General features: G+C 39.0%; 2 protein-coding genes across 2 annotated transcripts; both read left to right on the top strand.

The window, feature by feature from the left end:
* The first annotated feature begins 48 nt into the window (after window positions 1-48).
* On the top strand, window positions 49-7,273 carry fcer1g (Fc fragment of IgE, high affinity I, receptor for; gamma polypeptide). Its single transcript, XM_044183112.1, has 5 exons — window positions 49-249; window positions 4,296-4,387; window positions 5,081-5,122; window positions 5,720-5,743; window positions 5,854-7,273. Exons 1-5 carry the CDS (start codon window positions 189-191, stop codon window positions 5,905-5,907), a joined length of 273 nt encoding a protein of 90 aa, XP_044039047.1. The 5' UTR covers window positions 49-188; the 3' UTR covers window positions 5,908-7,273.
* Window positions 7,274-7,670: 397 nt separating this feature from the next.
* nectin4a (nectin cell adhesion molecule 4a) lies at window positions 7,671-25,020 on the top strand. Its single transcript, XM_044183108.1, has 11 exons — window positions 7,671-8,092; window positions 12,967-13,164; window positions 13,632-13,799; window positions 14,838-15,116; window positions 15,661-15,778; window positions 18,731-18,885; window positions 18,996-19,155; window positions 19,567-19,642; window positions 20,114-20,176; window positions 22,103-22,294; window positions 22,451-25,020. The coding sequence occupies exons 1-11, from the start codon at window positions 8,041-8,043 to the stop codon at window positions 22,841-22,843; spliced, it is 1,854 nt and encodes a 617-aa protein (XP_044039043.1). The 5' UTR covers window positions 7,671-8,040; the 3' UTR covers window positions 22,844-25,020.
* Window positions 25,021-25,176: the final 156 nt, after the last annotated feature.

The following is a 25,176-nucleotide window of genomic DNA, read 5'->3' as shown; positions in this document are numbered from 1 at the left end:
GATGAGATCTGAGACAAATGGACTCAGAGCTCAGACCACAACTTCCCCCTCCTCGCTGTGAGGTATGCAACACTCGAGTGTTGATGAGAACGCAGAAGGGGAAAAAAACAGCCACAGTCTTCTTGGTCGCTGTTTGCTGGCCACTTGAGGAGCCCAGTTGTCCGTGTTGAACCTGTGTTTCCGTGGCCATGGGGGGCAGGAGCCCGTTGCTGGTAGCGATTCCTCTGTGGATGAGTTTTGGGAGAGCTGGTGAGTTGTGACATAAAAACTGGGATGTAACTTAAAGTTTAGATATTGCTCTGGGTTGTAATGGTGGTTTAATGTATTTTTTATTTTATGTTTTTGACATGAATAAGATTAAACACGTGTGCTCTGTAGAATACACCCAGATAAAAATGATTTTTGAAAATACTATTTGATGTTGATGTGTTAATTTAGAGCTGTGGGGGTTTTCTGACTTTCAACCTAATTCAACTCAGTGTACGCTGCAGAAATGTAGTCACCACATTATAGTTTCTAGTTTCTGTGAAAAGAGAAGCTGACCCTGTTCATTCTTGTTATTTGTGGCAAGGGCACTGAGGCTGTTTTTTTTTATTTTTATTTTTTAAACTACCACCCGTTTTCAAGCACACCCTGCCTCAGAAAAATAAATTCAGTTTATTAGATTAGTGTCAGGCTCCTAATCATTTCAACTGCCTCTAAAGTTAGTATTGACTATTCATTAGTATTTACTTTACAGCATATATTCTGTATATTGTGACTACTACAATTTATTAAAAAAATGTACTTAATACACAGCTTTAACAGCTAACTGTTAGAGTGAAACTGCCTATAATGTTAAGAAAAATAAGTAACAAGATGAAATAAACCAATTGTACAACTTTCAATGCATTTTTAGGCACAAGTATAGACAGATTTAAAAAGGTCAGTTTTCAAGAAGACATTAAAGTGGGGTAAATACGGTTGAGCGAAAACATTAGTTGAATGAGAGTAAATGAATTGGCAACTATTTTAGTACCAATTAATCATTTAAGAAGAAATGCCAAGTATATAATCAGCTCCTCAAATGGGGGTATTTGCTTCTTTTCCTTGTCCTACATTATAGTAAATAAATAATTTGGGGTTTTTGACTGTTGGGCGGACAAAAAAAAATTCAAAGACATCAACTTCTCTAGGAAATTGTGATGGGCATTTTTCATTATTTTGTGACGTTTTATAAACCAAATTATTAATGGGGAAAATAATTGGAAGATCAATTGATAATGACAATAATTGTAACTTGTAGCCACCGTTGCAATTAATATTTTCTTGTCTAATTCAGAACATTAAACAGTTTCATTAAGAGATATTACACCTGAGAGATTTCAGTTTTAATTCCAAACCACAACTGACTACGGCCTACTTCTAGTATCTATGGTCTGCAGCATATGACAAAGTCACAGCCAACTGGTGTATACAGTTTTAAAAGAAACACGTTTCCTCTATCTGCTTTGTATATTGAGCTGTTAATTTAAAAAAGAATTGAAGTGGTTGTTCTGAAATTGCGTTTACACACTTCACCTTGTTTGCTGGCCCCTTTAAACCCTTAAAGTTTAATACACCTTCTATTGCAATACATAGAACTGCACATAAACACCACAGACTTCATCAATCAAACTATTTTAATCATAACACCACCGCATACAGTTTGTTGCAGGTGTCTGGAGTCATGAGAAATACTTTTGCACTTATTCGAAAGTGCGCTGATATCCACATAGCTATAAAATATGAGTAGAGCTTAATGGTGTATGTTCGGTAATGTGTTGGGACACATACTTACTTGTTAGTCACACTTTAATATCAGACTATTAGTTATTTTAAATGGCTCACACAGTGTTCGCTGTTTCCTCCTTTGAACCTGTGCTACTTGTGAGTTGCAGAAACCAAAGGAAATATTGATGTAGATAACACACCACATCTCTCTGGCTCACAGACAAGAGTAACATTTACAGTTGAATAGAGGCATTCGAAACTGACTTTAGCATTTCCACTTGTCCGTTGAGTCTGCGGGATAATATTCTGTCCATAACGCATAAGCCCAATATGTCCAACAATATCAGTCAATATCAAGTGTAACAGAAATTTATGATATTTTCAAATCATACCTAATTTTACTGTTACTCTGAAAATGGGACATTATTTGGAAGTGATTTCTATGTTTGGAAACATTTGTGAATACAGAAGTGGGGAAGGAAGGGATGGCATGAAATGACGTCTGTTGTGTGGGGCTTTCAACAGGGAAGTGGCCACGCTTCTTGTATCTAATGTATGAAAATGTAAAGAGTTTGCTTGTAATTTCTGCAACATATTATTCCCTGCACAAAAGGTTAAAGACACATAAAATCCTTTTGCGATGGGAGTCTGTGATGTGTGCACTAGGCAGGCCAAGAAGTAGACAAAAAGCGCCTTTTAAAAACTGGTTTACAAAGGTTTAGATTTTTTATATTTTAATTCCAGTAGCCTTTATTAAAAGTACACGCCTAGACACAGATAGCACAATTTTGAAGCTCAGTATTATACTTTGTACACACTGTGCAGTGGTTGTTGTGCGTTGCAGCTTAAATCTAATGACTGTTGTGTTGCCAACAGACATGCAACACCCCAAAGCTCAAGTGATTTTATATTTATTGAGGTTTTAGTCATTACCACAATTATGGAGTACTGATAGCATGTTACCTTTACCATCAGTGCTGCCTCGATCCGGTAGTTTCTCTCACAGTGGTTAGACTGGTTAGGCAGTGGGTGGCTTTTTAACTCAGCATAAAACTGTGTGACATTTCAACATTATCCCTCACTTTTTGTAAACGCCATTTCTTTGAGTAGTTGATCAAATGCACAACTCAAACGCTGCATCTACAGGGGACTCAGAAGAAGTCAGTGTCAGACCTGTATTGGAGAGGGGCAGGATACCATTCTTTTTCAAACTACACACAGCCTGACCCGCTTGCATTAAAAGTGAATCAAAGACAGGCCAATAAACTATTAATCTGACTGATCTACTGTAATTCTGTGGAATTTTCTTTTCAGTCAGAAATGTTTCACAGCAAGGACGTCAACTGGAAAAAGTCTTATGTACACAAACCTACTTTTTCTAGTGGTCTCTTACATTAAACGCAGCTTGCCTCACTGGGGGCTTCTTCTTCTCCCAAATAAAGACGGAGCCCATCTCTGGAACTTAATAATTATTGTAATTGTAATATAATTTTTAAACATCTGAATCATCTAGATTGGATACTGTAACCTTGGAAGGACAACCATGATAGGGTGATATCCTCATGATATTTGCCTTCACAATTTTCAATCTTTTCTGGTTCTGTAATATCCAAAACCTTTATAACGGTTGAACATATGCGGTTGCACATTCAACAAAGTTGCTCAAAAAAAAAAAAATTTAAACAACAGCAATATGAAAACAATCATCTGTAAAAAGCCTGTCAACCTCCACATGCTGCTACTCCTATAATCTGTATGCCCGTAATACAAGTATTTTTAACGAAATCATAATGAATCCTCTCATGCACCATATTATATGTGCAGCCCTGTGTGTGCACTTTTTTAAAGCCCCACCACTGTTTCATTATTTGCCGGAAGTCCCGCTCTCCTATGTGCATTTTAAGATTGGTCAATGAGTCATTTCTCAGTGAGAGACCAGAAGTTAGAATTTTCAACAAAGTATTCTTCATATGTCATTCATTTCTAATTTTCCTTGTATATTTATATCAAAGTTATTGTTTGAAACAGCTTAGAGTGGCACACCGCCCTCTCCCTCCTTATCTACCCTTAAATATTACTCTGTAGATTATGAGTACTATTCAAGATAATACATATAGTTTGCTCTGTATCCTTTGGTTTCTTATGTAATGGCTGCTGTTTGTTTCACAAACTGAAATGGTGACATCGCCGTTACTCAATAATACTGTCTTGTAAATTACAACGAAACAGCCCCAACGTCACCGAGAGCAGTAATTGTCACATGAGACATGTGAAATGGGTGTCAACAGAATGTTTGTTGCTTTGTGTGTTGCCCTAAAAACAACAAGAAACAACAGATCAATTCCAGGATAAATGTATGCAATAATTATAAGGAGGGAGGGCTTTGAGACAAATGATTGATGATGATGTCACTCCAGTGCCAAGAGTATTTTATATGTAATCACTTAAAATTTTTAGATAGGTGTAACAACATTTTCAACATATGTACAAGTGCTGTTATTATGGTTTTGCTCGTAATGAAGTGTTCTCCTGTGTCTCCTCAGCTGCTCTTGCAGAGCCACAGATCTGTTATGTGCTGGATGGAATCCTGTTTTTGTACGGCATCATCCTGACAGCTCTCTACTGTAGAATCAAGGTTTGCATGCAACATATTTGCCTAGACAGAAACATACGTGGACAAGAACAGAACTTTTTCATGAATGTATATCAAACACATATCACAAATGATGTATATGCAGTAAATGCAAAAACAATCATTTTAAATGCGAATGAACCTTTTATTTTGCATTGACTAACTAAAGACAAGATATAGTATCATTACAAGTAACCTGGTACATTATTAATGTCTTGGTTAAAAAAAAAATTGGGTGTCATCAGCAAAATAAAGCATGCTTCATGTTCAGAAAGGGAAAAACGTATAAAAGATAAAACATTTCAAATATCATATACTGAAATACAGACATACTGCATTTCTGTGTTTTGTTAGATTTAGATTTTTTGAGGCGTGTGTGTAGTGAGGGTGCTCTAGGTAACTAAAATTAAGCTGACGACAGGAAAGAAAAAAATATTGAGAGAGAGTGATATTATTGACATTCACCTTTGTGGAATAATTCACATTTGCTCCTAAAATAAAACTTAAATAAGCTTGTTTGCTTTTGACTTTTGAGAAATGAATGTACCAAGAGTATGGAGTGAAATCTTCACTGATGCACCAATATATTCTTATGGCCAGTAAACTGAACTGAAAAGTTAATGAAAATACAAGATACAAATATATAAGATTAGACTTGTGTTGGTCTTATCACTCATTTAACGCTACCTTTTACAGATCTACAATGCTAAGGAGGCCAGGGATGCAAATGCCAAGCAGGTAAGAATAAAACACATACACATTGTACATACATGACTAAAATAGACGCAAAGACATGACATGTAAAATGCATGTAGAGAGCTTAGAAACCATCAGAGACACACATACAATTAACCACAGCACAAACTGGAGTTTCGGTTAACAAACCAGAGACAGAGCTCCTTTGGAGGCACCATCCAGGTCAAACCTCAGTGGGCAAACAGCGATACGAAACGAATGAATGAAATTGGCACATGCAATTCCTCATGTCCACGCACACACACACACACACCTTTTTTTCCCCCTAGCAGTCCCACACTGGCAGCTGTACGTGGCAAGTTAAACTATTAGGACGGCTCTGCTCTGAAAAAGTTTTGATTTCCTGACACCCCCCAGGTAGTTGTCAGACCCACCAGCTGTCTCGTCACACACACTCCAAAGTGTACAGAGCTTGTTCTTTGCCTTCCTCTTTACACAGGGCTCATACATACTCTAAGTTCACGTACGCACGCTGTTACAGCCAATTACCAAGAAAGTTTTTCATTAGATTTTATGTCACAATCTGTATTTTCTTACAGTTATACTGTATCTAATATTGTTACTTTCTACCCCTGACAGGATGCTGACCAGGGCATCTACACGGTGAGTTTTGATGCTGTGAATGACAATGATGACAGTTGATTGCTTAAATGTTAAATTATTATCATTACATTGTATCGTACACTGAATTTCCCTTTATGTTTTCCTCCCAGGGTTTGACTCCTCGCGTCCAGGACACATATGAAACTATTGGCATTAAGAAGTGATGTCATGAGTGAAAGTCCAAGACCGACATTTTAAATACCTTTTTTGTTTTATTTAAATATTGCATATCTTACCCTGCTTAGATGTTGAGAGAATGTGAAATTGTGTGCGCTAGTGTTCACTTCCCCTTTGCTTTTATAGAAGTTATGGGAAGTTAAGAGAGACAAGACAGAAACAGGGAATATGGGCAATTCTCAGAAATGCTTACTCTTGTTGTTTTAAGGTATTTTTACTGCTCTGTTGCAAATATTTAATTTTTATCCATACATATTTTTATAACTGTAATGCTCCAGAAGCATTTTGTATGGTAATTTTAAAATAAATAAATCATATAGATGATTTACGGCATACTCAAAGCTACATTTCTGTGCCAAAATGCTAACTGGCACTGACCTCCTGCTACAGACTCTCCCACTAACTCCAACTCCTCTTTTAGGCCATTTGAAAGATGTCAGTCTTTTGAATAGCAAAGAGCTCCAAAAGTATTGTAGTTTTGTGCAAGATGGTGAATATAGTTGTGGTATAGCCATATAGCCATGCTCATCCTCTATAGTAAAGCCTTAGAGATTCTGAGCAGTGTTTATTACACACCATAGGATGGCAGTGATGGTGTCTTTGGTGACGTCTTTACCTGTTCATACTCAAACACATACACACTCTCTCCCAGCAGGGAGAGCCCAAAAGAAATCAAAGAAATAACAGACTGCTGTAAAGTTTGTATGTAAACTGCTGCCTTTGGAACGCTGTGATACTACACAAAACCTATTAAACGTTTAACTAATAACTTTGTCTCTCTTTAAATTGCAGTAGTAAATTACGCAACCCTGTCTTCTAGATATTATGTTTATATAGGGAGTGGTAAACTTCCAGTCGTGATAAGGCAAACAACCACAAAATGAAGTCAAAATAATAATTTTCTGACAGTGGTTTGGCTACTGACTGTTTGTATAAAGCTCATAGAGACTTATGTAAGTAGAAAAGGTTTCAGTCGTAGTCATCTGGACAATGTTTTTCTTAATTCTCGAACCATTTTCACAATTGAGAATGACTTCTGGACGGGAGCCGAAATGTCTTGAATTTGAAAACATTGTCCAGATGACTACGACTGAAACCTTTTCTACGATGGAACACTCCTGGACGAATGAGGGACTACACCGACTTATGTAAGTCTGAAAAGATTTGATCTGTCACATTTAGCCCAGATCAGACTGATTAAAAAACATGTATAACATGTAACCAATAAAGGAGAAAAAGATTGTAATGTGATCATGTGGTGAAAAACATACAGTATGTTGTACTATTGATTTATGAGGTGGTTGTAGATGATGACATTTCATGTAAAATAAACCATTAAATCTCTTGATTAAATATTAGTGTTTTGAGTTTTAATGTACCAAAAGTGGGCAGATTGGTTTATTCCTGTGATTTAGATTATGTAAATCTTCGTAGTGTCTCTGTGGCACTCATCTTTGCTACTATTTGTGATAAAAAGTAAAGGATTGATTTGTTTTTTTCCTATGGCAGGAGGCAACTTTTGTTTTGGCTGTAGCCTAATAGTAAGCTATTATAACATTCAGTCTGCGTCATTTGGACGCAGTTTAAACTGGCTCTCCATGCCTGCTTTTCACCTGCCTCTCCTTTGAGCAGAGCAAGTAAAGACGAGAAAATAACTGTCATATTGCCTTAACCAAACCGGAAAGGTGGCTTTTGGCACAAATGTGTGTGTGTGTGTGTGTCTGTTCGTGGGTAGGTGTGTGTATGAGAGAGAGAGAGAGAGATCGAGAGAGAGGTGTAGCACAAACAGGTGTATCCGAAACAGGTAAAGCTGCGCCTTCTTTTTTCTGAAAGGCAAACATGATGGCGTGTGCTTGACAAACCAACACGTAACCAAACTGAAAGGATTTACACTTTTCACGAGGACTGAGTTTATACAACTACAAATTTCGGAAGGGATCTGGTCCTAAAAAAACTAAACAAAACACCATCAAGGATGAACCAGCAGGACGAGGCATGAGTCCGCCTCAGTGCTTAATGCATGCCTGTCATTTAGGATACTATTACCTGGACTGATGAGCTTTATTCCAGCACTGAAAGCGTCCCAACTTGTGCACAGTTAACAGTAACTGCCGAGGAGAATGACTCTGCTGTACAGACTGTCTCTGTGTCTCTGTGTCCTCTGGATCTTTGGTAAGAAGGCTTCATCCAAAGTGATATTGTGAAAACATCTATGGTATTCTTTACAGTATGTCTGTGTCTTTATCTTGTCTGGTGTCAGATATAATATTCTTTCAGGGCAGTAGCGTGCCTGCAGTACACAATGAGTATGTAGTGACCTTATTGTAGGCTATTTCACGTCTATCTCCTATATATAGAGATAATCCTATAATACTCATATACTGTCTAGTAGGCCTACTCATAATACCATTGCAACAGACTGGATATCTGTGTGGTAATGTTTGGAAGAACAACGAAAATAGGTATTTAAAAAGTGGTATTAAAAGAAATGTGACCTTTACTTTTCTCATGAAGATTATGAAAGCTGGCTTACAGTATCTCATGCATATTCACAAGCTAAGTTCTATACACTCTGGGCAGGTGAGCAGCTTCTCTCGAGGACAGACTTTGCTGGAACAGTGCTGTTCAAGAAAACACTTGTGGCGCTGTCTGATATTTCAGGAAAAACAGGTTGCTGTGGATCAATTGCGTGGACCCTGTGTGTGTGTCTCTGTGTGTTGCTTAAGCCTAAATGTGTGTGTACATGTGATAAATGCAGTAGGTTTGTGCATGTCAGCCTCAAAAAGTCTTTCCACTGTAGTGTAACACAGTGTATTACAATGCGTTAACCAGTGTTTCAGTCTATTACTTATCAAATAGATGTAAGTCAGGATTGAATCTGCCAAAATGCAAATACTTACACAGTGTCAGACAATGATTTTTAAGAGTGTGGCATAAAAACATTTTCAAACTCCCATACAGAAAGGCAGGATATGCTGAGTGTTATGCCAGTAATGCAGCGCAGGCAGATTCCACAGTAGGCTAAAACCTTAGGGTGACAAACACACACGTTCATGGAAAAACACACCTGTCTGCAGGTTACACTCATCACGTCTGATGGTAAATGCATGAATCACATCCTAACCACTGACATATCTGAACAGATTCTCCGACATCAGGCATTGAATCAACACCTGTAAGAGCCGCTCAGTGTGAGAGTGACACACACCACAAGCTGTGAACTTATAGAACGGTCACCCTCTTTGGTGACCGCTTGGTACAAGTTACGTCAGCTGTTTTGGAATATTTCATAATGCTTCCACAGAAATCAGTGTGGAATAACAGAATCATATGTCAAGTGTGACGGACAGGATAATGCTCATGTTCACTCATGTGAGTCTCATGTTCTGTTCACACATGAAACAGAGATCTTTTACATGAAAACTGTATTAACACCATGTTAGTGGTACCACAGGAAACTACTGTGCCAGAATGTTTTTTTTTTTAAGTTCATTCATGTTCTGGCCTTGTAACTTGACTTTCACAACAGCTATTGGATGAATTGCCATGACATTTTGTACAGACATTCATGGTCCCCAGAGGATGAATCCTAATGACTTTGGAGATCCCCTGACTTTTTCTCTATCGCCACCATGAGGTTCACATTTGTGAGTGAAGTGTCTCAACAACTATTGGATGGATTGCCACGCATTTGGTACAGACATTCATGTCCCTCTCAGGATGAATTGAAATAACTTTGGCGATCGCTTAATTTCTTATCTAGTGCCATCATCAGATCAAAATTTCAGTCTGTCAGATACTTTGGTTTATGATCAAATACCTGCAAAACTGATGAAATTCCCATCAGCCTCAGCTGGACTTTGTGTTTAGTGCTAATTAGCAAGTATGCTAACATGCTAAACTAAGATGGTGAACATGGTAAACATTAAACTTGCTAAACAGTACAGTGTCACAGAGCTGCTAGCATGGCTGTAGACTCTTAGTGTAGTTTTCTTGTTACAATTCTGCCACTAATACTTGCAACTGAATGTTAACCTGGACTATTTTGAGACTTGCAAATTCTATATATTAACAAGTCAAAACTAGACGTTGATCATGCAATAGTGAAACTGAAAATGTAGACTTGTGAAAACAGACACTATAAGTGATCAGTAAAAAAAAAATACTGTCTAAAGCACAATAACTATATTGTTTGTAATAGCAACCAGTGAGAATAGTGATCAGAGACAAATGCTTCAAGAGGCTAATTTTTACTGATTAGGCCAATTTAGGGGCACCTGATGAAAAGGCCAACCATACGGTATTTCAGCTTAGATACACATGGGCTGCCATGTTGTGATTTGATATGTCATTAGTGTTTGGGAGTAATCCATTTTCCATGCAAACTGTTTTCCTTCAATTTCAACAGGGTCATCGCCATCAGGAAACCATCTGAAAGTAAATCAATCACCAGCAACACAACCCGATGCCAAGAGCAGCGATATAATAATACACTGTGATGATGAATGGCCCGTCCAGGCTTTTAGGTGGCATAGGCAAACATTGCGTGCCAAGAGAACTATCCCCCTGAGAGATTCAAACAAACTTTTAACTCACGCAATTTCTTATTAACCATTAAATGCAGTTTGCAGGGATCAACATCTCATGACTGTATATTTCCTAATTGTGTGTGTACTTTATGAGATTGCTGGAGGAGACTTTGTTGTTTGTCTTCATCAAACAGATTAGCAAATTTGGCAGAAGATTCGTGCTAGCGTTTGTGGTTTATAGTGTTGCATTGTGACAGTGTGAGACACTCAATACATACGTGTGTAGACTTGTTGAACTTCTCGCTCTGTCCAGACACTGGGGTAACCCTCTTTAAGTTTACTTTGAAAGCTATCTCGAGTAACTAGTTAAGCGACATATCTTCTCTTGTATTTAGCTCTTCTGATGGACAACCTGTTTTCTCTCTCCTCCCTCTTTTCACTCAGTGTGGACTCTTTAAACCCTTATGTGAGGAATTCCAAGTTTGAATTTGTATTTTCATACACACAATGTTATTTTCACCTGATCCATTCTGTAGACATTAAACCTTTTCGATCCAAGGCCAGAACACTGTGCAACTGTGGCTTATAAAAAAAAAAAAAAACAGGACTTCTGAAACTTTGGTCTAGTCACAAACATTAAGAAACACTATATTAAAGGAATAGTTTGACATTTTGGGAAGTACGCTCATTCTCTTTCCTGCCGAGAGTTAGATGAGAAGAACGATATCACTCTCATATTTGTCTGTTAAATATGACACTACAGCCAGCAGGCAGTCAGTAGCATAAAGATTGGAAACAGGGGGAAACAGCTAGCCTGGCTCTCTGTGCCCAGCCAAGAAATAGTCTGGCACATAGCCCCCTTTAAAAACCACAACTTGCTATTTTTATACTTTGGTTTTTGTATGGATTAAACAAATGATATATATCATATTAATTAGTGAGCTTCAGTGGTCCTGTTAGGTGGATTTTGTTTCTCTCAGACAGAGCCAGGCTAGCTGTTTAGCCATTTGTGTTAAGCTAAGCTAATTTGCTGCTGGCTGTAACTTCATATTTAATGGACAGAAATGGGAGTGGTATCGATCTTCTCGTCTAAAACTTGGCAAGAAAGGAAATAAGTGGTACTTCTCAAAATGTCAAACTTTTCCTTTAATGTAAATCCTGAGTGAACTGGGGAACTCTATGGACCCTGTTAGCTTCTTTTTTATAATCACATCTGCATTGTCTTTAACTTAAGCCGACTTATTCAAATGTAGCATTCTCCATTATTAATGTGAATATAAAGTGAAAACAAGCAACCACTGGGTTTACAGTAAAAAAAACCCAACAGTTTGTGTTAATGAAACACTATTTATATCTATGGTAATAGCTTTATTGCTTACACCTGTAGCCTCATGTAGCAGTTTTTAGCTGTAAGAGCCTTTAGAAACAAATAATGTCACTGGCTGAATGGCCGTGCTACATAATCGCAATAATCGCAAAAGATGACGTTTCACAAGGACACAAGTACAGACAAGAATGCAGACTGAGAAAGGCCCCTTGGCTTACCTAGTCTGTTGCAGGCCACATTTTGGTCTTTGATGTGGCTCAGAAACTGACATCCATAGAAAAGTTTGGTCTCATATAACCGGAGCATCTGAAGATGAATTCCATACCCGATATGTTATGATCCACTAAAGTTAGGCACGATACGAGATGAATAAATTCCTGTTTTTGTTATCTTTGCCGCCATCTTGATTGTAAGGGAGCTTGGAGGGACAATTGAGTAAGATTCAACTCTTCTTAGTTTGGGAGGAGAGAGGGTGGCAGGGAGAGGTTTTATCTTGTGTGGTGTGTTACAACAAAATGTTCTAGATAAATCAGAATGTTTAAATTCAGAAGTTTGGACTTATTGTTCTGTTTATTGTGTCCTTATTAAGTTTATACAGTTAGGCGAACCCAGGATGCTCGGTTACAATACCATTACACTATTCTGTACATTTTCAAGAAAACTGAGACTATACTATACAAAATCACGTTATTAAGAATGTTGCATACATCTATATAAGAAACCTTTTATTTATTTTTCATCTTTTTTATTCACTCTAGCCAGCCTAGATAGTAATAGACAAGTAGCCTATGGCTATAGTTGAAGAACTTGAAAGGTCAGCAAATATAAATAGGGCTAGACCACATTCTTCAGTGACAAGTGCAGTGTAATATTAGCTTCTTCCTCTCTTTTTAAGTTGGCAAATTAGCAAGAAGAGCTATTTTCTTTGGCTAAAAAATGTGTAAATTAGCAAATGAGATGATTTCCTGACCAGCTCTTTCTCCTAGAGCTATTGTAATTGTAATTAACTACAGATTCCGGTTGTAGGTCAAAGATCACTGTCAACTCAGACCAGCTGCCCTGGAGCTGGTAGTGATTTAGTGTTGAGCTCAGTGTTATTGCATTGCATAGTACCTTATTCTTTCTACATCTCTTACATTTCTTGAACACTCAGTAGATGTATTTACCTACCTGCCCTTTTTCTCTTTTAGTTACAGTGATACAGGGAGACTTTGTGGAGTTCCCTCCAAACGATCCCATTCGCTCCTTGGCAGAAGAGGAGACCGTCCTGCCCTGTCGCTACCAGCCAAGTGGGGGCAATGTGGTGGTGCAGGTCACCTGGTATAAGGAGAAACCTGATGCCACCAAGGAGCAGATCATCACTGCACACCATACTAATGGACAGACAGGTCAGTTGGCACCGTGGCCTAGCTCTAGTGGCGTTTTCGCGTTACATCCTCTGCCACATGCTATAAAACGTTTCTTTAAGAATATCTTCACACTGAATAACTTCTCCTTTTCTCACAAAAGGGGAAGTCAAGGGCGCCAACTATGATCTTTGCACTGTTGATTTTTGGTTACTTCTTTTTTGGTTTGGTTTAGAAAATGAAGCGTACACCCATTGTGAGTGTGAGAGTGTGGATAAGGCCGTGAGCTAAATGCCCAGAATGTAAATATAATTTCAAGCAAGAGTGCAGGCATGTGTATGGAACTGAAAGTGACAAAAGAAACCCACAGGTCTGTTTTGAACTTGCTGGACTTAATTTTTTGTGTCACATCCTTCCTCACAGGGTCTTTTAACTCTCTCCCTCCACATCTCTCTCTTCCTTACTCTCTGTCTCTCTCCCTCTTTTTGTGCCTCTCTCTCCGTCTGTAGCGTTTGGGACGTGGTCTCAACGTGTGCGCTTTAAAAGCAACGAACCCACCTCGGACTCGTCTCTGGTCATCATGAGCACAGAGATCTCTGACGAGGGGAAATACACCTGCCACATCAGCACCTTCCCCTCAGGCAACTTTGACAGCGAGATGTCACTCATTGTGTGGAGTGAGTCCCTCCCTCGTGGCTCTGCCATACATTAGAAAAAGATTAGCTTGGTCAAGTTCATTACTGCAGCAACAGGAGTGCTGTACAAAGGGAATCGGTATGACCGTCAACAGGCTGTTCGTTAGTTTGCTTGTCAAAATTGCATAACTTGAGTCACATGTATTTTACGGCATGAGTTTTACTTCATGACTAATAATGTAGTAACACAATACTTATCACCTTATTAGTAGTTTTTCCCACATTAAGTTACACTCCTTATAAGGTAAAAATCACCAGCATAGGAAACCTAATGTGATTTTATATTATCAAGGAAGTCATTACAATAATTCCTGATAATGTTTTATTAGATTTTAATATATTTAGCTTTTTATTGACACATTTTATTATGTTTCCCACCGCCAATTATTATCCTTCTATATTTCTGAATTGGTCCATTATTCTATTTTTTATCTCTTAGACTAGACCAGGGGTAGAGGCTACTCAAATGCAAGTGGTAGAGGCCCACTTGCAAAATGTTGCATTGAAATTTTGTTAAAGGCCCAGATTAAATTATATTTTATATTATTATAATTTATTATTAAATATATATATATTTATACATATTATAGAATCCACCTATTGAGTATGTGGGGACTAGATTATGTAGCAAGCTAGAATAAAAAATAAACTGGTATAAATGATCTGTTGGCAGTCTTTGCTGGCACTTCAACCATGTCTGCTTTGGTGTTGATTACAGTTTTGATTACTAATTAGCTAATTAACAGCATGCTATAGTGAAAAAACAACTAACAATAACAAGTTAAATATATCTGACTATTTATTTATTTTAAGTAGTTAAAGTAGTTTAATAGCCTGAAAACTTTGAAATCTTAAGTAATTCTCTATATCATCAGGTAGGCTTTGTATGGCTAAATAAGCAACAATCAGTTAAAGTTAAAGTTTAGAGGAAAAAAATGTGTGCATTCAACACTGACTGCTAAGTCTGGCGACTGATCATTATCTTCACTCTGATCAAACATTCTAACAATCCCCCTCCAGCCATTCCTATCTCCTCCCTGGACCCTGTGATTCTGGTGGAGGGACAGACCTACCGGCAGGCCGCTTCCTGTCGCTCTGTAGCCCGCCCTCCTCCCCGCCTCTCCTGGGACACCGACCTGAACGGCCAGTCCATCAATCGCTCGTCCGACAACATTGCGGTCTCCTCGCACTACTCCCTGCACCCCCTGAGGAACATGAACGGCAAGAAGCTGGATTGTCTGGTGTGGCATCCGACTTTACAGGCCCCCCGCAGGCTCAGAAACAACCTGGTGGTGCACTGTGAGTATTCATCATCAGAATTATAGAAAATCAAGGTTTGAATTGGTCCCTTGATCCAGAAAACACACTCTCGGGCCAAAACATGGACACATTCAAAACATGCAAAGAACAAGCATACATCTTGAAAAAAAAAAAAAACTGTTTCAACACTGATAGCACTTTCATAGCTTTACTTCCTGCTTTCATCACTGTCAGCATCAAGTTAAAGCAGGAAGAGACTTCACAAGTAGGCTACTGTATCACTTTTACACTTCACATTCCTCTCTGTATTACTCAGTTTGACTAAAACCTACATTTGTTTACCATATTGTTGTTTTTAGACCTAATACATGATCATTCTGTGATTACAGGATATTGTGTCAGGGTACTATGTATGTACTATAGAAGTTGTCTTTCATAACTGCATCAGCTAAAAGCATGAATATTCAGCCTTAGCTACATTTGATCCTGGCCTTTCCTTTTTTGTTTTACAAGAAGTAATAAACAATTCCTCCTTTTCTCCTCACTTGCCTCAAAGCTGGTAAATTATTGTTCTTCCTTCCAGTCCCTCCACATGCAGAGGTGTCTGGCTACAATGGAGACTGGTTTGTGGGTTTGGAGAATGCTGCCCTGAGGTGCGTGAGTGGAGGAAACCCCAAACCACAGAGCTTCACCTGGATCAGGTATAGTAGACCTGCCTCCCTCTCTGGCTGTCTGGTACTCGTGTGACTAACTGTCTGATGTGTCTGGTCACTGTTACTTTTCTCGTAACTTCACGGGTAATTATTTCAATTATTTTGCTATGATTTCGCCAGTCAAGAGTGCAAATGGGATGTTCAGTGAGGTTGCTCTCAGGTCATCCTCAGGAAATCAAGTAACATTACAATCACTCTTACAGTTCTAAGTAAAAATGCCTCCGCGTAACTAGGATGTTTTGATTATTTCTCCACTCGTGGTCTTCTGTAATGTGACTGTGTGCTTGAGACTTAAGTGGCTAAAAAAAAGTATGCAATTCAAAGCGATATTGACATACACTGTAAATTGTCATAATCGTCTTTTGTCATTTTAATATTTCTAGTTACCACATTCAGAAGCATTAAAAAACTCATAATCCTGAGATGAAGACTTCAAATCCTAAACTGAATGAATGTTCAGCTGACTCATCCAATTAAGTACAGAAGAAACATTGTTAGCTTACTAGCATACTTCCAAGCATTGTATTTGGGTTAAAACTCTCCAAAGACCTGGCTGGTTTGAAAAAAAAGTTACACAATGAAATGATTCTAACCATGATGAAGGCTAGCATGCACCTCACCCCTACCATACTCATAATTTCTAAATTACCTCAGGCACAGGCGTATTAGTTTTACCAATACTTGTGTGCAATTGGATGATTAGACTGTATGGAAAATAATACTGAAACGTATTTGAGAAAAGTAATGTAACTAAAGAAAATCTGAGTAGTATCTTCTTAAATACTGTATATTTGAGCAGTTAAAGCTAAAGTTAAAGGTACCCTTTGGAATGTTTGACCACTAGTAGTGCTATGGAGCAATGTTTTTATGAGTGGGTCTCTGTTTTGTTTGTATCATGCACGCACAAAAGCATGCTGGTGATATGATACACAGTCCTGCTGATGGTTTCCTGCCATCTGTTAACAGTATTCCGCTGACAGCTGGCAGCGGTAATGGCAGTGATGAAGACTACTAGAAAGGAAACTTGGATGTAAACAATGCACGAATTTAAAGTATTCCAAAAATCGGCTTTGCAAATATTTAATGAGGAAGAAAATGCACTCAATACGTTTGTTAGACTTGAAGGATACACACAATGAATTTTGGTGTAAACATAACTTTTGTTTGTTTACAAAAAAACTCCAAAGGGCACCTTTAATATCTGAGGTTTATCAAATGTATCTTAAGTTCTCAAGTTATGTTGAGTCAGTAAGTCCTGCAGTACTACAACTAATAGATTCTTTGAACAAACTATTCAGTATTAGTTACTTTTTAATGTAGCCTGCATGGTCACTCATATACTTATCCATAGAAATAACTTTTTACAGTGGGGTGGATCTCCACCCTTTCCACATGACCAAACAAGGCCCTGGCGTTATTCTGCTGCCTCAATGGAAACTGACAGGTTCAAATGTTTGCGTGTGTCATTTAAAATGCGACACATTGTTGTCGAGCTTTAAACCCTGACGAGGGTTTGACTCAGATTCCTGGTTTTGTCTGCTTGAGTCACCTGGTGTCATCTTCAAGCCATTTCCTTTGGTGCATTAATATATTCTCTGGGTGTGGTGTAGAGTTTGGTTAGAAAAATGTGATCCATGAAAAGTGACTGGAAGAGGAATGGCTCCTATCGAATTATGAGAAGTGACAGTTAGGGCCCAAGGGAGAAATTCCTTACACACATATGGAGTACAGGTACTTCTAAAATGTAAAGGAATTTACGTAAGGTGTTTGATGAGGTTTCTTCTGATTTGAGTTGTTTTTGCCAGATGATGATGTACATATTACTTGCTGTTAGTCATAGAAACACACCTTGGGAAATCATTTTTTGTGAGTAAGGCTTACCAGACAAAAGGCATGCATACAAGCATACACACTCATGAATGAGCATGTATACACACACACAGAACCAAGTCAGCATTCAAAATCTCTAGTTACAAACAACTTCTCCTTACTCATGCACGCATTTCACACACTAATGTGCAACAACGGGTAAACCTGTTGGCTTTGTCAATAAAAAGGCAGCAGGTGAAGTAATAGCTGGTGTCACAGTGTCGTGTTGCGGCTTGTGCAGAGAGCAGACAGATGAGACGGTTTCACACGAAGGAGGGAGGAAGAGGGGGATGAGAAGAAAAAGGGAAAGGGATGAGTCCAAGAAGGAGAGAGGTGAACTAGTGGGAGTAGGTAGGCAGAGGGGCTAGGGGGAGCCAGCAGTGAAAGGAGGAAGAGGAAGCAGAATGTGTGGATTTGTGAGATGTTGTCATGGTGGTTTGTCTACTGCATGTGTAAAAACAGACAGTTCCTCTTTCCAGCTAGTGATAGGGGCACACTGAAAAAAGTGTAACTGTGCACTGTGCAAAATATGGAAGTTAGTGTAGTCTCTGTGAACAGCGACTCAGGTTTGTTTCAGTGCACATGTTCATATAATAAAAATACACCCAGTATTTGTGGGGCAATGCGGGGTTGATAATGTTCACAGCAATAGGCAGACATTAAGGTCAAGTCTGTTCAAACAGATTAAATCAAAAGCGCTCAAAACAACACTGAGGCAACACCCTGGATAGTGTTGCTCATCAAAGTTTCCAAAACATTTTCCCTGAGTCACACTGCCAGGAATTGTATGGTGGTTCCTAACAATTAAGGGAAATTATTGAAATATTACTGTAACAATCAATAGTGTTATATTACTTACAAGACATTGTGGGGATGGCATTGCAAGTTTTCTCTTAGTCAAGGAGAATATTAATATTAATAATGCTGGGGAGAGCCTTGCTTATTAAAATAGTGACATATGATGTTCAGCCCCCCACCCCACCCCAATAATTTTTGTACAGTCCCTAACAGTCTTATTCTTCTAGTTATTCTTGGAAATATAGTACAAAAACTCTGTACTTCTGTTTGCAGAATTGGTGGAGAGTTGCCGGAAGGTGTGATCCCCCACTCTAATGGAACACTAGCTTTTGGGCGACCCCTAAGCATATCAGATGGAGGCACCTACCAGTGTGTGGCGAAGAATGAAGTGGGAGAAGGGAAGGCGGAGATTGCGATTGGTGTGGCAGGTAGATGACAGCTACGTCACATACTAAGACTTGTCATAATAATATATACTGTGAGAATAAATGCATACATCCATCCAATCCTGCTTCCCTACTGACTCTCTACTTTACAGAATCTCCTGGGGAGGAGAACAATACTGAAAGCATGCTGATGATCATCGTGGGGGGCATCGCCGGCGGGCTGCTGATCTTAATGCTCATCATCGTCATCATTGTCACTTGCCATCACAAACGCAAGAACAAGAAGCTGGAGAAGGAGCTGACTGAGAGGAAGTATGCTGAGATAACGTGATGTTTAATTAAGATGAGATAAAATGAGATGAAACTTAATAATGTCCGCAGGGAAGATTTATCCAATAAGCAAATGAGGGCTATTAAGCATATTACAATTGACAGTTACAACAGTAGACTGTGTTAAGTGTAGAATAAGAGGAGCAAAAAGTGTGAAATTCAGTTGATAAATGACTGTGTGTGTGGGATGTGCAAAATAACTCCAGAGACAAGGAAACAAAATATTAAAAATATGCATGAAAACTAAATAAGAAATGAAAAATATGCAGAATTAATTACATTAAAAACTGAACTGCTCAAAAATACGCATAATTCACAGTGGAACTCTGTCAGTTTCTTCAGTCATTTAAATATCTTTCTCCTTTTCTCTCTCTTGTCTCTTGTTTCTCATAGGGAGGAAATAAGCACTCTCTCCAGGCAAGCTTCTTTCAGGAGAATGAACTCCATCAGCACAGATACCAGAGGAGTGGTACTATGACTGAATTATTCTTTTCACACTGAACATACTGTGCTACTGCCGCATCGTCTTGTGTTTTCTCCTATGTCTGCACGACCTGATTCAGGCTGTGAGGCTTTGACACCATTGATCAAAATCCGTAGAATGCTAGTCCCCTATGTTTCACACAATCATTTATTCAAGGCTTATTATTTAGAAATTTGACTATGATGAATACCTAAAACTGTGCTCTATAACCATGAGTGTCATTTAGTTGTGGCAATCAAATGATAATAGCTTGTCTGTCATCAGTCATTGCTTCACCTGTATTGTTTGTTTTTCCAAGGAAACAAGCGAGCGGGTTTGGAAGTTTTGAAAGGGCATGATGTTTGATGCACAGACTTTTTTTTTTTTTAGCGTTCAGTATTTTGGGTTTAGAAGTCTGAGTGAGTCCTTATCTTCAGTCCCACATCTAATCCAGCCCTCTCTTTCTTTTCATTGCAGACAGAGGAAAGCATCCCTCTGAGGGTGGAGGGAACCCTAAGGACCAGCCTGTCTTCCCTCGGGGTCAGTCTACGTATCTATATAACTCTGCATGCAGGGCCAGGGCCGGGGACTGAGGCTTTACTGTCCAGATGCCAGATGGCTAAGTTCTGAGCTTCAACATTTCAAATCTGAATGTAGTGCATCTCAGATATTGATAATAATAATAATAATAATAACACATTATATTGTTGAAGAGCTTTGAGCTACTTTTATGCTTCCTTTTCTTGTGACCTTTTGTTTCTAGAATATGGCTTTTTCATTTCTTAAAACATCCCCATTCCGCTCCGTGGATCCTAAATGGTGCTTAAAGGAATAGTTTGACATTTGGGGAAATGCGCTTATTTGCTTTCTTGCCGAGAGTTAGATGAGAAGATTGATTCCGCTCTTATATTTGTCCTTTAAATACGAAACTACAGCCAGCAGCTGGTTAGCTTAGCTAAGCATAAAGACTGGAAACAGGGGAAAAAAGCTAGCCTGGCTCTGTCCAAAGGCAACAGCTCACTAATTAACAAGTTATATCTGTCCCTTTGGGTCCATCATTTCCTCTGAAGTTTCCTGGAAATAACTATGTAATTTGGTACTAATTATAGAAAACGATAAGCTCCATTTAAACCCAAGTAAATGAATGAATCATTTTTCATTATTATTGGAAACTTTATGTTTCACTATTCTATACTTGTTTGTAGATAAAATTCACATTTTTGCAATTTCAGCCAACCAGCTGTGCACTGACTAAAAGACTCCTTAGGATACGCTACGATGAATTAGAATCAATGAATTGCAAGTGTACTAACTGAACACATCTATTTTCCCTATGAGAATTATCAAATTACATAGCTCTTTCTAAGAAGTGTCTGGGAAATTATTGGAAAATTATTCTGGAATTTCAGACCCATAATAATGTTTGAATTCTGTTTTGTTTTGTAGTAATCTCTTGTGATCTTGGCAAGAGGTAATCTTTTTAAAAGGGCCTCTAGAGTTGCCACCACTATTCAGCCTTGCCAGCAAAAGCAGTTTTACTACGTTTTAAAACCTTGTATTTCTTCAAATAAATAAATAAATCCAGTGAGGCGACAGAATTTTCATTTAACAGAGATAATATATTTAATAAAGGAAGATTTCACCATTAGTATCAAGATTATGCCAGTCATCAATGTCAGAAAATGCTTTAAGCAATAGTTCAACATTTTGGGAAATACACTTATTCGGTATCTTTTTCCTTTTTTAAAGATAATTTTTTCGGCATTTCTGCTTTTTATTTGAAAGTCACAGTAGAGAGAGAGACAGGAAAGGCAGGGGAGAGAGAGAGGGGATGGAGCAAGGGGCCTGGGCCAGATTCGACCCTGGGCCGCTGTGGTAAGGACTCGAAAAGGCCTTGGTACATGGTACGCGCTCTACCAGGTGAGCTACCGGGGGTGCCCACTTATTCGCTTTCTTGCTGAGAGTTAGATGAGAAGATCGATACCAGGAAGTTATTGCGCTCTGCCAAGAAATAGTCTGCCACTAAAACAGCAAAGTGCTCTTTTTACAACAATCCAGCTATAACTGGTAACTGATATAACTGCTGGTAGGTGGATTTGGTTACCTTTGGACAGAGCCAGGCTAGCTGTTTCTCCCCGTTTCCAGTCTTTATGCTAAGCTAAGCTAGAAGCTGTGTTGATGTATGCTTTATATTTAGCATACAGATAAAAGAGTGGTATCAATCTTCTCATCTACCTCTAGGCAAGAAAGATATTTCCCAAAATGTTGAACTATTGCTTTATTTAACATTTCCAATAGAAGTAAATTAAGTTATCTTAGTATGACTTGTCCTGCTTCAGACAAATACTGCTCTATAACTAAAGTCACTTCAGTTTAAATTAAGGAAATGTGCAAAAGAAGGAAAACATTACAGTTTTGTGCCTAATCAGTGTGAATACTGATCAGTGTCTTTTCCTGCACTGACAGGAGCAGGCTCACTGCCGTGACAGCCGATCTACTAACTCAGGTGGGCGGGGAGGAGGAGGGGGAGCGTTTGACTACCTGGGCAGACCAGTCCTGCACAACAACTCGCGGAGGGGGAGAGACAGGCTTCTGGAGAGAGACGAGGAAAACCGACTCAGAGTGGAGACATATGTGAGAAACAGCACTATGTCTTTGGTAAGGGTGGCTTTGTGCATGTGTATTTCTGGGCAAGTCAAAGCCTGATTTCACCAAAGAGTGGAATGCATCTCACCCAGGTTAATAACATTTGCATACTTACCTGATGATGATGATGATGCAGTTAAGAAGTCTGTCTGCTCTGTGTCTTTGCAGCAGGAAACTCGTTTCCACCCTCCTCTCATGCCATCAGCCTTCCCAATGGTACAGTCCACTGAGATTGTAAGACAGCTAAACGGCAGCGCCATTCTCCCAGCAGACGGGGGTTCGCGGCCAGGAAGTGTGGCCAAGAATCACCAGCACACTCCTCTGAGCTGCAACTACCCACCAGTAACAGATGATGAGGATGAAGTGGATGAAGGCTTGGGGGGTCCTGCCAGCCAGGAGCATCCTGATGACCAAGACAGCGAGACCAACAGCTCCCAGGTGTCCGAGGCTCACAGTACACGCTATCAGCAGACTAATGGCACGCTCAGACCCAAACCCCGGCCAAGCTCCACTGGGGTCAGTCCCCACGCCTCCGTGATACACAAGGCCCAGATAGTTTAGCAAGCAGCTGGAAAATAACATGTGAAACTACAAGACTGGCCAGCTCTGGTCTTGGAGGGGGTTCAAATGCGGATATACTAGCAAGGTTTGGTCACAACTCAGAGAACCAGTTTGTGGTCAGTTATGAAAAATCTGCACCTTGACTACAACGCTGCATCTTCTTTATTGTGTGGGAACATGGTGCAATAGAACAAATGAATGGCAACGGAAAAATCTACTGGGCACTTCTGGATTTCTACCTGATGTTTGGTGATGTGTGTTGTGTATTCCCCGGAGTACTGGTACAAACAAAGACATCGTCACAATATTTCCAGTGCAGCTACTACAGCGTTTAATCGCAGACAATATTTCTTGCTCATCTTTCGCAATACCAGTATCTGTTGCTCTAACCAGCTGAAACCAACGGGTGAACGCAGTTGACATACCTTTTGTGGGGGATGTCAAAAGCACTCGAGGACATGTACAGTAGGAAATCAGGAAATGCAGGAGAAGTAGGACGAGGCTGTAGGAAAGTTGGTACATCAGAAAAGTAGATTGCAACACCTCTGTACTGAGGGTGGATTTTTGCTTTAGTGGTGCTCAGTGTATCCATAACTGTGCCAGTGTTAAGTTCCCTTACAACACGGTCTGGGATCTGATCCAAACCATGGGCTTGTTCTTCTCTTGCCACACCTGCAACATGCATACCTCCATATTGTCTTATTGTCCTCTTGCCTTTGCCTTACCCACTGAGACAGATTGGATCAAAGACTTCAAACAGCCAAAACCTGACTAGTGTCCAATAGATATAGTGATTTGGCAATCTGTAAATCTGTAAATATGCAAATGCTCAAATAAATGATATACAGAACATTTGCACATCAACAAATTCAATATATCTATCTTCTGGTTCCCACATGCCCCCCTTTCTCACCAGCCTCATATCCACATACCTACATTCACACACATACACATACAGATAAATAATCAATATACCCAGCTCCTGCTCCTATGTTGTGAGGATGAAAGCTGAAACACTATTTTACAAATTAAACATGCACACACACTAAATAAATTGAATTGTATATAGGTTGTGTACCTCCATGTATGCATACATACACAGTGGATGAAAGCTGGAAAAGCTGCCAAATGTCTGTAAAAATGCATTCTAATTTCACCTTTTTTTCTTCTTGATATGGCTACTTTTGTGAATACATGTGGACTCTTATACTGGAGACTATAGAGACAAAAAAGCTGCCACCACCAAGGACATACTGTATCTATTTTTTTTTTTTTACAAACTTTCTTCTGCCTGCTGGATTTTTTTTTCAACATCCAAGACAGGAAGATGGTTTTGCAAGAGGAATCTGACATGAACTGGTACAGATTGTTAATATTGTGGCAAAACCAAGCATGTATTGTTTATCTGTGGACTACTGGTTTTATTTTTTTTGTTTATGTGTTCTGAGTATTGTTGGGTTCTGTTACAGCCCTGATATGGGAAGCAATGTGCCAAATGGAAAATATAAAGTATCACTTTTGCTTTTTTGGCAAATATGAAGTATTATTTTGTTCCTCACACACATATTACACTGTACTGGTAATGTTGCCTTCTGTAAATACTTCTTTTTCCAAGAAAAATGTCAAAAGCCACCTGAATTAGAAATGCTGATTTTAAAGCATGCTGGGACAGTTTGTGGCAAAGGCAATGTGCCATATTTTATTTGCTGACACCCAACAGGTAAGAGCAGCAGATGAATGGTATTATGTTTGAATGTAGGTTGTATTTGTTGCAGACAGTGCCCCCTGATGTGCACTGCTGGAAAGTGCAGGGACCTGAATGAGCCTACAAACTGCAACGCTACTGAACAAGGAAAGAAAGACTGCATTCCACTGTGATTTTGGAAAATGATCTTCCTGGTCACCTGCCTGGATTTTCATTTATTTTGAGGGCTATGTATGGGTATCAGCTTGTATTGATGGGTTGAAATAAATGTGCATGTTTTTTTTTCTAAATGTACACCAAAACGTATATGCTAACATGAAGCTTTGGGTAAAAAACTATATACTGGATCATCTAAATATGGGGGGTTTACACTAATAGTTATTCTGGTTTGCTAGAATAGTCATTTGCTAGTCATTTGCAAGTGCCTTCATCATTTCAAGTGTTAATTGTACAAATATAAGAAGTAATTTGAGACTCCTGTGGATTTTTTTTTGCAGGGGTTAATTTAAAAGATATGAAATGTCCTGGCCAGGGCTGGATTCATCTGCTGAGGGCAAAAATTAGCTGTGGCCCCTGTTAACCACCCGTTCCTCCTAATGTAGGTAGCCTACATAGTCTATGTATCCTG

The sequence above is a fragment of the Siniperca chuatsi genome, linkage group LG22 (genome assembly GCF_020085105.1).
Source record: "Siniperca chuatsi isolate FFG_IHB_CAS linkage group LG22, ASM2008510v1, whole genome shotgun sequence".
NCBI lineage: Eukaryota > Metazoa > Chordata > Actinopteri > Centrarchiformes > Sinipercidae > Siniperca > Siniperca chuatsi.
Note: the sequence above shows the minus strand (reverse complement) of the source record. Positions and strands in the feature narration are given on the sequence as shown.